Source organism: Balaenoptera musculus, chromosome 10 (genome assembly GCF_009873245.2).
Source record: "Balaenoptera musculus isolate JJ_BM4_2016_0621 chromosome 10, mBalMus1.pri.v3, whole genome shotgun sequence".
Lineage (NCBI taxonomy): Eukaryota > Metazoa > Chordata > Mammalia > Artiodactyla > Balaenopteridae > Balaenoptera > Balaenoptera musculus.
In genome coordinates this window covers 4,645,541-4,659,366 of record NC_045794.1, presented here as the reverse complement: position 1 = coordinate 4,659,366, position 13,826 = coordinate 4,645,541, and the positions used below count along the sequence as shown (strand labels likewise).

General features: G+C 41.0%; 1 protein-coding gene across 1 annotated transcript in view; it reads right to left on the bottom strand.

Moving 5' to 3' along the window:
* Positions 1-13,826, bottom strand: part of GALNT8 (polypeptide N-acetylgalactosaminyltransferase 8) — a 54,271-nt gene that overhangs the window by 36,103 nt on the left and 4,342 nt on the right. The window contains 4 exon segments of the mRNA XM_036865838.1: positions 2,389-2,503; positions 3,005-3,202; positions 3,932-4,115; positions 6,108-6,276. Of these exon segments, the coding sequence (XP_036721733.1) occupies positions 2,389-2,503; positions 3,005-3,202; positions 3,932-4,115; positions 6,108-6,276 (666 nt within the window).

Here is a 13,826-nt window from a genome sequence, read left to right as displayed (position 1 = left end):
CTTTCGGGGAGTGATCTTAAAAACAAACAGCGTGCTCTCTCTTTCCCCTCTTTTCTCTTCGTACTGATGAGAATACAGATGTGGTGCTGAGGGTAGCAGAGCCATGTGATGGAAGAGGCTTGGTTCCCATCACCCTGGAGCTGCCCTCTCAGTCCTGAACTGCTCGTGTTCAAACTGTTATAGGAAATCAATTTCTATCTTGTTCAAACCTTTGTTATTTTGGCCTCTGTCACAGAAACCAAACGAGGATTCTAATTAATATGTTTATAAATCATTTCGAATTACTTATCACGTTTGAACTGCACCGTCATCCTTGGGAGGAAGATGAAACAAGGATGCTTCTCTTCATTTCACAAATGGGAAAACTGGTCAAGACCACTACGTAAAAAAATTAGTTTTCTCTGCCAAGGAATGATTGTGGCTTAAGGTAGAACCCAGAGGGGAACTCAAAGTTTATTTGTTAACATACAAATGTGGAGTCCTCATTGGGTGCTAACCGGGTACGATATATGGCTGTAGGGTCATCAGTCTCTGAAAGACCTGACTAAGCTTTAGACAGGAAATTATCTTGTTCCTCCAGAGTCCACAATGGACCAGAGGTCACCTGGCCTCAAGCACAGAATTTTTAATCTGGGGGAAGAGAAAAAAGCCATGTTATAGAAGGTCAGTCCACAGGGTGTCAGCAGAGCCAGAATTAGAACCCGTGTTCAGCATTTTTCACAGTGCAACCCTGACATCCTTACTATTATTATTATTGTCAGTAACTATTTACTGAGTGTAAAAGCCACGTGTCGCTAGCCATGCTAGGTGCCTGACGTAGCAGGTATGGCTTCAAGAGCTTGTGTGTTGCCCAGGGTAACACAGACTTTCGGATGGCAGAGTAGGATTTGGACTTAAGTCTGTCTGTCTCCAATACCTGTGTAAGTTTCACCACCTTAGGCTGCGCTGCGTCTTTTAAGAGTTAAGAAATAGAGTCACAGATGTAGAGAACAAACTTATGGTTACCAAGGGGGGGAAGGGGGTGGTGGGACAAACTGGGAGATTGGGATTGACATATATACACCATTATGTATAAAATAGATAACTGATGAGAACCTACTGTTAACACAGAGAACCCTACTCACGTGATAAGGAAAGCTAAAAAAGAGTGTATATGTGTATATGTATAACTGATTCACTTTGCTGTACAGCAGAAACTAACACAACATTGTAAAGCAACTATACTCCAATAAAAATTAATAAAAAAATAAAAAGAGTTCAGCCTTAGGTTGGAAGATTACAGGATAACTAACAAGGACAGTCACAAACCCAAGGGTCAAGTTCGTTTAGAGAAGGCCTGTAGATTATACAGAAGGGGCAAAAGGCATACTATAGAAGGGATATTTTATGCATGAAAACTGTTCCAAACTGATTGTGATGAGTTGAATCCATTGGCCCCAGTTCTTTATACCTCTCTCCATGCCTTTATTGTAGACAGAAGATACTCCCCTACCCCTTGACTTTGTGCTTGGCCGTGAGACTTTTGACAAATGGGATAAGACAGAAGAAATAACATGCTAGTTCCAAACCTAGGCCTAAGAGCCACCCCATCCAAGCCCAGCTGGACCTGCAGATCTGTAAGATCTGTAATTATTGTTGCGTTAAGTCACTGAGTTTAGAATGGTTTGTTACACAGCATTTTTGTGGCAATAGTTAACTGATACACAGAGGTAATATGAACCTGCACTTGGAATTTCTCCAACTGTTTTACTTGCACCGTGAATACCCTTATAAAGCACAAATAAATCCAGGTTCATTTGACCTGTTCATTTGAAACCATGAGAAGCTGTCAGGGGCAGAGAACAGGGATCATTGCTGAAGTGTGACGCCAGTATTGCTCCAGACACACAGGAAGTTGCTCAGAACTTGAACTGGTTTGAGGATTCCATTTATGTGCAACCCATCGCTGGCTATCTGTTCTAGACTAGACTACATCTCAGCATGAACTTATGTCATCCTGTCAGCTGCTTTGGCTGTCCATACAGGGGCAGGTTGGCTCTCCACACATCTGTATCCTCTGGTCCCTCTGCCCATTCCAGTTTCTCTTTGACTGGTCTTGTAGAGAGCCGTCTGTCCCAAAGTTGGTTTATCTCAGGAGATGCTTGGAAAATGCCTGGAGTCCTCAGGGAAATAGGGACACCATCTTTCCACCCAGATTATACAGACCTATACCAGAAAGCTCCACTCCAGAAGTTCCACAGCCCCTCCCTAGTGACTTGGAAACATGAGAATTTGTCTGCCTCTTGAGCCAATGGCATTCATCCTTGTTCCAGGATTCCACAGATCCTACTACCTTCCTATGATTTCCCCTTCTGCTTTGTCCCATAACGAGAATGGAAATGCACCCACCCTCAGTCTAAGTTCCACGTTCTCCCCTTCATAGGTCAGCATCCCACCATCCAGTGATCCAATCTCTCCCAAGAAGAGCCTGTTGGCAGCCAGGATGCCCACGATGGAAGGACTCCTGCAGAGCACACAGCAAGAGAGTCACTAACACCTCGACGAGGAATGGGTCAGGATGACGGTGAGGGCTAGGAAGCCCAATGATGGTTTAGCCTTCAAGATTCTCTCTACCCAAGCTTCTTCTTATCCTGAAGGTTCTCCCCAAACCCTTAGGCTGAACTAAGTGCGTGGAGCCTTCCCTTCTCAAATTACATTGAAATGACATCTTTTTCATCTTGGTATCCCTGCTTCATAGCCTGATAAATGCTTAAAGTGGCCAAGATATTTTCTAAACCATTATACTCTTTGCTTTATTTTGCTTGAAATTCCTTAAATAGCCAAAGTATCTGTGATTTCTTATCTGGGATCAGCTTCTTTTTTCTCTATCCCCTGTCCTTCACCCCATCTCCTCCACTCCTCCCACCCCACTCTCATGACTACCACCAAAAACAAACGAAGCCCAGACTGCCCATTCCTGACTTCCCATGTGCTAATCACGTTCCCTGAGCCCACAAAGACTTACTTCACAGGAGCGGTGACATCATGCAGATCAAGCCAGGCCTTTGGCAGTGAATCATAGTGGCACCATCGCTCCCAATTAAACCCGTCAACTGCTAATGCATACGTATCCAGTTTAAAGGTGTCGAAAAGGATGTTGTCAAACACAGGAGACACAACCACGGTGTGGTCTTCCTGAATCAGCGCCAAGATGGGCTCTGCCCTAAAAGAACAGTGTGTAACCCAGGTTGGATGTGAGAGTAAACAGCAGAAGCAAGCAGACAAAGCTGCTGCAAGCACCTTGCCCTGGCACTGAGCACCTTCTTCATTCAGGCTGCCCTGGGTGGTGAGCAGAACTCTCCAGAGCCCAGAGAATCTGCAGTTTTGGGGATAGCTGGGGTGGCTAGCTGCTGACCCAGGTCAAGAGCAGATTTGAAATTAGTACCCAAATATCACCCCCAAGCCATTGTGAACAGGACCATCAGTATCTGCCTGAATTTACATTACCTCTTGGGTCTTCCTGCTTCCAAAATAATGTCTCTTTACTATCTGATTCCCCACATTCTCCAAAGAACACAACTCTCTTCGTATCAGGTAACTTCATGGGAAAAACCTTAGGAATTACCAGAAGATAATCTCTTCATTTTACAGATAAGGATAATCTCTTCATTTTACATAAATGTCTAGTTTGGTGAAGTGACTCACTGAAAGTCACAAAGTATTTGGCAAAGCCAGGGCTGGTATCCAGTTGTCCATATGCCAAGTCCATTGCTTTTTCGCTAGCACTAGACTACTTCTCCTAGCCAACCAAAAGCATCCTGTCTTTGGAGCTTCCTTTTGCTTGAGGTCTGGTGTTGACTTTCCCCACTTCCACAATATCCTGTCTTATACTCACCGTATGTACAATATCTCCTCTCTTCCCTTTCCCAGAAGGAGTCCCCTGGAGCCTTACCACCCAGCGTTCACTTCAACATGAGCATCCAAGATGGCAACCACGTCAGCCGTGGCCACCTCCCTGCCGGTGTTGCGAGCAGCAGCAAGACCTTTTCTCTCGGTATGCCGTATTATTTTCAGTAGTCCTGGAGACTTCTGGTTGTAAAGCTTAATCTTCTCATCCAAGTATGCCTTTAATTCTCCTGCCAACCAAATGCACACCTATAGAACTTCTGAATGCAATAATCAATGCGGTGTAAAAATTTTGTACTATTGTAGAGTAGTGGTTGGACTACCTCCAGCATAGGATGGGCAGTTGTACAGCCTTGACTGAGAAAATAGTGTTTCCCTACCCCTGCTTCTCCTCTCCCTTCCATCCTCAGGATTCATGTTCCCAATCCTAATTTTTCCATTGAAGTTAAACTATCTTAGCATAATAATACTGCTATGTGCCAGGCACTGTTACATGTGTTTTAAGAGTATTGAGAAAGTCTTACAAGAATGAATGCGGGACTTCCTTGGTGGTGCAGTGGTTAAGAATCTGCCTGCCAACACAAGGGACACGGGTTTGATCCCTGGTCCGGGAAGATCCCACATGCCACGGAGCAACTAAGCCCCTGCGCCACAACTACTGAGCCTGTGCTCTAGAGCTCACGAGTCGCAACCACTGAAGCCCACACACTCAAGGGCCTGCGTGCTGCAACTACTGAAGCCCACACGCCTACAGCCCTCTTTCTGCAACAAGAGAAGCCACTGCAATGAGAAGCCCGCGCACCGCAACCAAGAGTAGCCCCCACTCACTGCAACTAGAGAAAGCCCGTGCACAGCAACAAAGACCCAACGCAGCCAAAAATAAATAAATAAAATAAATACATTTTTTTAAAAAAGAATGAATGGGACACACCTGACCTAAGGTAGAGGTGCTGATGGACAGACGTTGCCGAGACAACCTAGAACTTCTTCTCCACAGCTAAACTCTCAAGATCTTCTGGAGAGTACATAAACAACTGAAATTGTTTTGTCTTGTTTTAGGTATTCCTACTTGACCTACTCAAGGACCAATTGGGACAGAATATCCAGACGAATCTCCTTGCCAGCTTCTAGCTAATAAGTTTATCCGCAACATTATGCAAATAAGATTCGCTATTTCCAGCTTGTTTACAGTTTCTTCTTCTCTCTCTCTCCTCTCTTTTATAAAGCCTGTGTATGCATTCAAACCATTTTTGAAACACTTGGATTAAATCGGTTGACACTTGAAATATTTGACCTGATGCAACGGAGGCTTCACGTCTAGGGAGAAAAAAGGAAGGGGGTACATCTCTAACGTCGATTTGTGGCATTTCAATCTTACTACCAATGATACTGAGGTAAACAAGGAGGATAAATCTAGCTAACATTTACTACGGGCAAGCCCTGGGCTGAGGACTCTACATGTATGATTTAATCCCCAAAACAGTCCTATCAGGAAGCACTATTATCTGTCCCATGTCACAGATGAGGAAATGGAGGCAGGAAGTAGCTGAGAGACAGCCCCCCAAAGTCACGTGAACAGTAAGTTTCTTTTGTGGCCTGCATGGTAGAGACGTCCCAACATTTTCCTCAGTTTAACAAAAAAAAGATTTTAGCACAATACATAATTCAGTGCAGGCCCAAACTGGCTGATGTTTCCATGGTTACTGAGAGAGAAGGTGATCCTTGTCCCAGGGACACCCGTCAAAGAATGACCAACAATTCCCTCTGCTGTGCCTATCCAAACAAATTATGTCTATGAATGGGTTCCCGACCCAAGTGAACGGGATGTTATATGACAGGGTCTAGAACAGCTGAGAACCTTCTTTGGCTTCTCTTTGTGTGTCCACTCTGTGTTTGTAAACTTGTTATCTTTCAGTTTCATTGCTCCACAGGAAGGAGTCTTGAATTAACTCATCTATTTCCATGGAATGTGGAATTATAGAACCATTGCTTTTGGGTTTTTTTTATCCACAGAAAAACAAAAGGACAAACAAAAGGATGGTCCTCTGTCTTGACTTGGGAAGATTAATGTACCCAGCACAAAATGACCCCTCAACAAATGATCCCTTTCTTTTCCCTCCATGAGAAGTCCAACTTCTTGTCCTAAACTCTAAAACCCCTCTCAGCCTAGCACAGTCCATAAATGGTCATTTTTACTACTATTCCTTGAACAAGTTGCTCACCATTTGAGCTAAAACCGTCCACTAAGATGATCTCCTTCAACAATTGAGAGGGCGTCCGGTTGATGATGCTGGTGATGGTTCTTTGTATAACAGACAGAGTTTCATCCACGAATATGAGAATGACACTGAGAGACGGGAGTTGTGAAGGGTATCTCTTCTGAAGACACCTCTAAGAGATGTTTTATAACCATATTACTCTTTTTAATTCCTTAAACATTACTCTCCAAAGTCCCTCTTCTCTACGTATGATGTTATAATCTATCAATCAACTCACCAACCCCCAAACTCATTAGGGAGGAGAACTCTCAGTTGCTTATCACAGTAGCAAGAAGATTTTGTATTTCTCCAAAATTCTCTTGTTATGGGGATAAAATTCATTTCTTTTTGATTAACCTTCAGTAGACGTTTCCACTTGAACATTCAACGTGTCCCACAAAGAATTCTTATTCTTCCCTGTCCCCATATTATCGTCCTTGCCAGAGGGCCTCCTTCTGCCATTGCCACCACCCTTTCTCCATGTTCTCAGACCTTCCGTCATTTTTGACACAATCCTCTCCTTCACCACTAAAGAGAGGTGCAACTGTCCAGAGACGTGTGCTTAACACATTTTTTAAGTGTCAGAGTTTATATTTATTAAATGCTTTACCGTATGCTAGGCACTGACCTACTCTTCTTTTTTTTTTTAACATCCTCATCAAGATATATTTCACATACAATAAAATTCACCCATTTAAAAGTGTATGGGCGGGGCTTCCCTGGTGGCGCAGTGGTTGAGAATCTGCCTGCCAATGCAGGGGACACGAGTTCGAGCCCTGGTCTGGGAAGATCCCACATGCCGCGGAGCAACTAGGCCCGTGAGCCACAACTACTGAGCCTGCGCGTCTGGAGCCTGTGCTCCGCAACAAGAGAGGCAGCGATAGTGAGAGGCCCGCGCATCGCGATGAAGAGTGGCCCCCGCTTGCCGCAACTGGAGAAAGCCCTCGCACAGAAACGAAGACCCAACACAGCCATAAATAAATAAATAAATAAATTTAAAATAAATGTGATTTGAATAAAATATAAAATCTGGTTTAAAAATAAAAAGTGTATGGGAGAGGGATAAATTGGAAGATTAGGATTGACACATACACACTACTATATATAAAATAGATAACTAATGAGGACCTACTGTATAGCACAGGGAACTCTACTCAGTATTCTGTAATGGCCTATATGGGAAAATAACCTAAAAAAGAGTGGATCTATGTATATGTATAACTGATTCACTGTGCTGGACACATGAAACTAACACAAGACTGTAAATCAACTATACCCCAGTAAAAAATTTTTTAAAAACTCTCCAGAGGGAAAAAATAAAATAAAATAAAAATGTACAATTCATTGTTTTTAATATTCACAGAGTTGAGCAAACATCATCACTATCTAATTTTAGAACATTTTCATCACACTGAAAATAAAGTCCATACTTATTAGCAGTTACTCTTTATTTCTCCCCAACCCCATCCCCCCTCAGCCATAGGCAATTATTGATCTACTTTCTATCTCTATAGAATTGCCTATTCTGGACTTTTCATTTACATGGAAACATACGATATGTGGTCTTTTGTGTTCACCTAGCTTAATGTTTTCAAAGTTCATCAATGTAGCATATATCAGTACTTCATTTCTTTCTATTGTCAAATAATATTCCATTGTATGGATATGTCACATGTTTATCCATTCATCCATTGTTGGACATTTAGGATGTTTCTACTTTTTGGCTGTTATTAATGCCACTATGAAAATTCTTGAACAAGCTTTTGTGTTGGCATATGTTTTCATTTTACTAACATACACACCTAAGAGCGAAATTGCTAAGTCACGTGGTAACCCTATATTTAACAATTTGATGAACTGCTGTACGGTTTTCCAAAGTGGCTGTACCATTTTACATTACCACCAGTAATAAATGTTGGTTTCAATTTCTCCACATCCTGGACAATATTTGTCATTACTCCATTGTGATGATAGCCTTCCCAGTAGGTGTGAAGTATTATCTCACCGTGGTTTTAATTTGCATTTCCCTAATAACTAATGATGTGACCATCTTTCCCTGTGCTTGTTGGCTATTTGTATATCTTCTCTGGAGCAATATCTAAGGACTTTATTCATTTTTAATTTGGTTATTTGTCTTTTTATTATTAAGTTGTAAGAGTTACTTATATATTCTAGATTCAAGTACCTTATCGGATATATGGTTTGCAAATGTTTTATCCCACTCAGAGAGCTGTCTTTTCACTTTCTTGATATTATCTGCAGCAAGAAAAAAATTTCAGTTTTGATGAAGTCCAATCATCTCTTTTATCACTTAGACTTTTGGTGTCATATCTAAAAATCATTGCCTAACACCTGATCTTCAAGATTTACTCATGTTTTCTTCTCAGAGTTTTATCATTTTATCTCTTACATCTATGACCATTCTGAGTTAATATTTATGTCTGATGTGATTTAAGCACCCACTTCATCTTTTTGCATGTAGATACCCAGTTGTCCCAACACCATTCTTTCCGCCATTAAATTGTCTTGGTACTTGTAAAGAAGAAAACTTCTTGTGTGTCTCTTTCTCTCTACTTACAGCGCTATTCACAATGAAAACGTCAGTGACCAGACGTGTATGTGTGGGTTTCTGTGGCTCCCTGTTGTGTGTCTCCTGTATTACATTATTATCACACAGAACACTTCATTTTTGACTCTTCTGGTCACCAAAGGTGTGGGAGTTTTTCCCACACCAAGCAATTCTCTGTGATACCAGCTGGGTGTCCTATAATTTCATTCAATTCTGACAGTATCTACCTGGTGATAATCAGATTCCACATGGCAAGGGCCCAGTCCGACAAGACTGCTCCCCACTTCAGATGCCAACCGCAAAGAACAGAATAAAGGATACAGTTCACCAGTCAGATGAAGGCATAGATAGAGAAGATCTGGGAGGGTCCTGACCACAGGACCTTCTGTCCCCACAGAGCTGGGGTACATCACCCTCCCAGTGTGGATGTGCTCACCAGCCTGGAAGCTCCCTGAATCCCACACTACTGAGATTTTACAGAGGCTTCCTCACACCAGCATGATCAAATATTAATTCGATTGTTCAACCCTCTCCCCTTTCTGGAAGATGGAAGGTGAGGCTGAAAATTCCAAGCTTCTAAGCATGACTTGGTCTTTCTGGTGACCAGCCCCCATACAGGAGTTTACCCAGAGTCACCTCAATAGAACGAAAGATGCTCCTAGTATGCACTTAGGAATGCACTTAGGATGCACTTAGGAATTTACAACGGTTTCATGAGTTCTGTGCCAGGAACTGGGAACAGAGACCAATATATATTTCTATTATCTTACAATAGTATTATTATGAGGATCAAATGCAATAACGTACATAAGATGCTCAGAATGGAAGAAGTGCTCAATAAATGTTAGCTGCTATCGCTACCACCTTGGTGGTTATAGCTGTTCTTGTTGCTATAATTATCACTTGAACAATAACACCATTCACATGAGAGGAGAAAAAGAAATTGGTACATTTAAGTTTGGCCACATTGAGTCTGAACAATCTGGATTGGAGACGTGAATTTGGGAGTCATCACCGTGTACATGGTGGTTGACTTCGTAAGAGCTGGGTAAAATCACTCAAGTTACGTGCAGATAGACGCCTTCAGCTAAAGCCTGGGGATCATCAATGTTTAAAGCAGAGGAGCCTGAGAGATGAACTTTAAATTCTTTCAAGCTCAGTGGCCATTCTTTTTTTTTTTTTTTTTTTTTTTTAATTTTTTTTTAATTTATTTATTTATTTTATTTTATTTATGGCTGTGTTGGGTCTTCGTTTCTGTACGAGGGCTTTCTCCAGTTGCGGCAAGCGGGGGCCACTCTTCATCGCGGTGCGCGGGCCTCTCACTGTCGCGGCCTCTCTTGTTGCGGAGCACAGGCTCCAGACGCGCAGGCTCAGTAGTTGTGGCTCACGGGCCTAGTTGCTCCGCGGCATGTGGGATCTTCCCAGACCAGGGCTCGAACCCGTGTCCCCTGCATTGGCAGGCAGATTCTCAACCACTGCGCCACCAGGGAAGCCCTCAGTGGCCATTCTTAACGTCTAGTACAGACTGGTTATATAATAAATATGCATCTAACTGAGAGTAAGAATCGGTAATTATGCTAAACTGGAAACTGATTAAAACCGTGCTCAGCTTCTCTTACCTCTAATCCACATAATCCAATCAGCTACCTTCAGATGTTTCTTCCTCCACCCGGTCTCCCACGCATCCTTTTGAATATTTTCTTGGCTACTTTCTAAATGCTTTCACAACACTTATCCACACCTCACATTCTCTTACTCACTTTATATCAAGAGAGGCAGGGGACTTCCCTGGCTGTCCAGTGTTAAGACTCCGTATTTCCACTGCAAAGGACATGGGTTTGATCCCTGGTTGGGGAACTAAGATGCCGCATGCCTCGCAGGGCAGCCCCCCCCCCAAAAAAAAAGAGAGAGAGAGAGAGGCAAAAAAATGTGGCTCCTGCAGTTCCAAAAAAAAAAATGAATTGGTGAATTAACTTGGCTAATACTCTGCTGTCACCATCTTGAAATTCTTAATAATTTTTAAACAAAGGGCCCCATGTTTTCATTTTGTACTGGGTCTTGCAAATTTTGTAACTGGTCCTGGCCCATGGCATTTTGGTGAACTCCTTATTAGAGGTTAACTATTGAAGCTCTGCCTTTCCATATGTTTGATTGTTTGGTTGGTATTTAATAGCTACCTAAGCTCAATAAAATTTACTGATTCCCCTGAGTCGCTTTTCTCTGGTCCCTGAAAGGTAACGAGAGGACATGACAACATGAAGACTGCCAGGGCTGGCATCTTTCTGGTATCAGACAACCATCCAGAAAGCTGGGGAGACCTAATGATGACCACCACTTTGGCATCATGCTTAGCAGGCATAGAAGGTCTATCCTTATATTACCTTATAATTCTATGAGATAGCTCTGAATCACTAAATTATTTCTTTCTCAAAGAAAGTCCAAGGAGTGGTCTTCCTATAGTTTTCTTTTTTTTTTTTTTTTTAATTTTATAGCTACTTAATTTATTTATTTATTTATTTTTGGCTGTGTTGGGTCGTCGTTTCTGTGCGAGGGCTTTCTCTAGTTGCGGCAAGTGGGGGCCACTCTTCATCGCGGTGCGGGGCCCGCTCTTCATCGCGGTGCGCGGGCCTTTCACTATCGCGGCCCCTCCCGTTGCGGGGCACAGGCTCCAGACGCGCAGGCTCAGTAGTTGTGGCTCACGGGCCCAGCTGCTCCGTGGCATGTGGGATCTTCCCAGACCAGGGCTCGAACCCGTGTCCCCTGCATTAGCAGGCAGATTCTCAACCACTGCGCCACCAGGGAAGCCCTTCCTATAGTTTTCAAAGCGTGGTGGTACCCAGGATGCTTTAGCTCTGGAATCCATATGTCTGAGCCACACGAATTTTTTTATGGTCAGCATGAAGGAAGAGTATTTATTTGGTTTATAAGCATGAGATGTGACTCATGTTATTCAAGTATAGGTGGATACTTGAGTCATATATAGTTTGTATCCACACTAAGACTTTCTAACAAGCAGTTTCATTAGTTAATCTCTATGGAATTAAAACTTAATGCTCCAGAATTAAGTGCAAAGCAGCTTCAATTACCCACTGACCTCAGCATATCATCTGCACACCTAAAGACCTAAATTATGAAATTGAGCTAGGTTCCAAAATAAGTAGGATAAATGCAGAGATACACACCCAGGCACATCAGAGTCCAAATACTAAAAGCCAAAGATAAAATCTTGAAAGCAGCCAGAGAAAAATGACTCACCACATACAAGGGGACTCCAAAAAATATTAACAGTTGACATCTCATCAAAAATAATAAAAACAGAAGGCAGTGGGACAACATACTGAAATTGTCAAAAGAAAAAAGACTATCAACAGAGCATCTTATATCTTTCAAATATGAAGGTGAAATAAAGACATTGGCAGATCAACAAACATTGAGAGAATTTGTTGGTAGCAGACCACCTTAAAAGAAATACGATGTTCTTTTTTTTAACACTTGCTTTGTTTTTTTATTATTTTAACATTTTTTAAGCTTTTTATTTTATATTGGAGTATAGTTGATTAACGATGTGTTAGTTTCAGGTGTACAGCAAACTGATTCAATTATACATATACACGTATCTACTCTTTTTCAAATTCTTTTCCCATTTACGTTGTTACAGAATATTGAGCAGAGTCCCCTATGCTATACAGTTGGTCCTTGTTGATTATCCATTTTAAATGTAGCAGTGTGTACATGTCAATCCCAAACTCCCTAACTATCCCTTCCCCCCACCCTTCCCCCCTGGTAACCATAAGTTCGTTCTCTAAGTCTGTGAATCTTTTGGTTAAAAGCAAGTGATCTCAGTCGATAATTCAAATACACACACACACACACAAAAACAAAGAGCACTACTAAAGGTAATTGTGTAATTATAAAAGACAATATAAATGCCTATTTCTTCTCCTTTCTTCTCTTAACTAATTTTAAAAGCAACTGTATTTTTTAAAGTGTGTATAATTGTATTATTGGGGCTATAACATGTAACAATTTACTATACTTGACAAAAGCAACACAAAAGAGGTGGATGGGAGCAAAGCTGTATTGAAGTAAGGAAATAACACCAGATGGTAAATTGAATCCACAGGAATAAGTGCAGAGAATCAGACATGGTAAATAAGAAGATAAATATAACACACTATAAATTTATGCTTCCTCTCCTTTTTTCTCTTCTTTAACTTTTCTCATCTTCTTTAACAGACATACAACTATATAATGTAATTATAACAGTATATTTTGGGGTTTGTACCATACATATATGGAATATGTGTAAAAATAATAGAAAAAGGAAGGAAGAGGGAATAGAGTTATATAGGAGTAACCTTCCTATATCTCATTGGAATAAGTCTAAATAGACTCTGATAAGTTAAGATGTATGTTAACTTATCATTAAGTTAAGTTACACCAACCATTAAGAAAACAACTACAATCTCCAAGATTTATTTTTAAGTGGGGAGAAAAGGGTGCCAAAATAGTGTATTATTGGGGTTAAAAAAAGAAGGGAACATAATCTATACTTGTACTGGCGTGTATATACAATTTAAAAATCTTGGGAAGTAAATGAGAAACTAATAATGTTGGTTACTTGTTTTAAGGGGATAGGAACTTGGCAGATAGAAGACAGGGCTGGAAAAGAGACATTGCTGTACATTGTTTTATACTTTTGATGCTTGAAGTATGTGAATGTGCTAACACTTCAAGAAATTAAATAAATAAAATGTATTAAAAAAAAGAAAACAACTATAAGAATATATTGAAAAATTGTTAAAAGAATTATACTGTTACATTAGAAAATATTCACTTAATGTGAAAAACAAGCAGTAAAGGAGGAATAGAGGAAAAACACACAAGACATTAGAAAACAAAAATAGACGTAAATCCAACTATATTAATAAAAACATTAATTGTGAATGAATTAAACAACACAATCAAAAGGTAGATACTGTCAGATTATATTTGGAAAAAAAAAGATCCAACTATATGCTGTCTTTAGGAAACACACTTTTAGATCAAAAGGTACAAATAGGTTGAAAACAAAGGATATATCATGCAGACAGCAACCATAAGAAAGCTAGAGT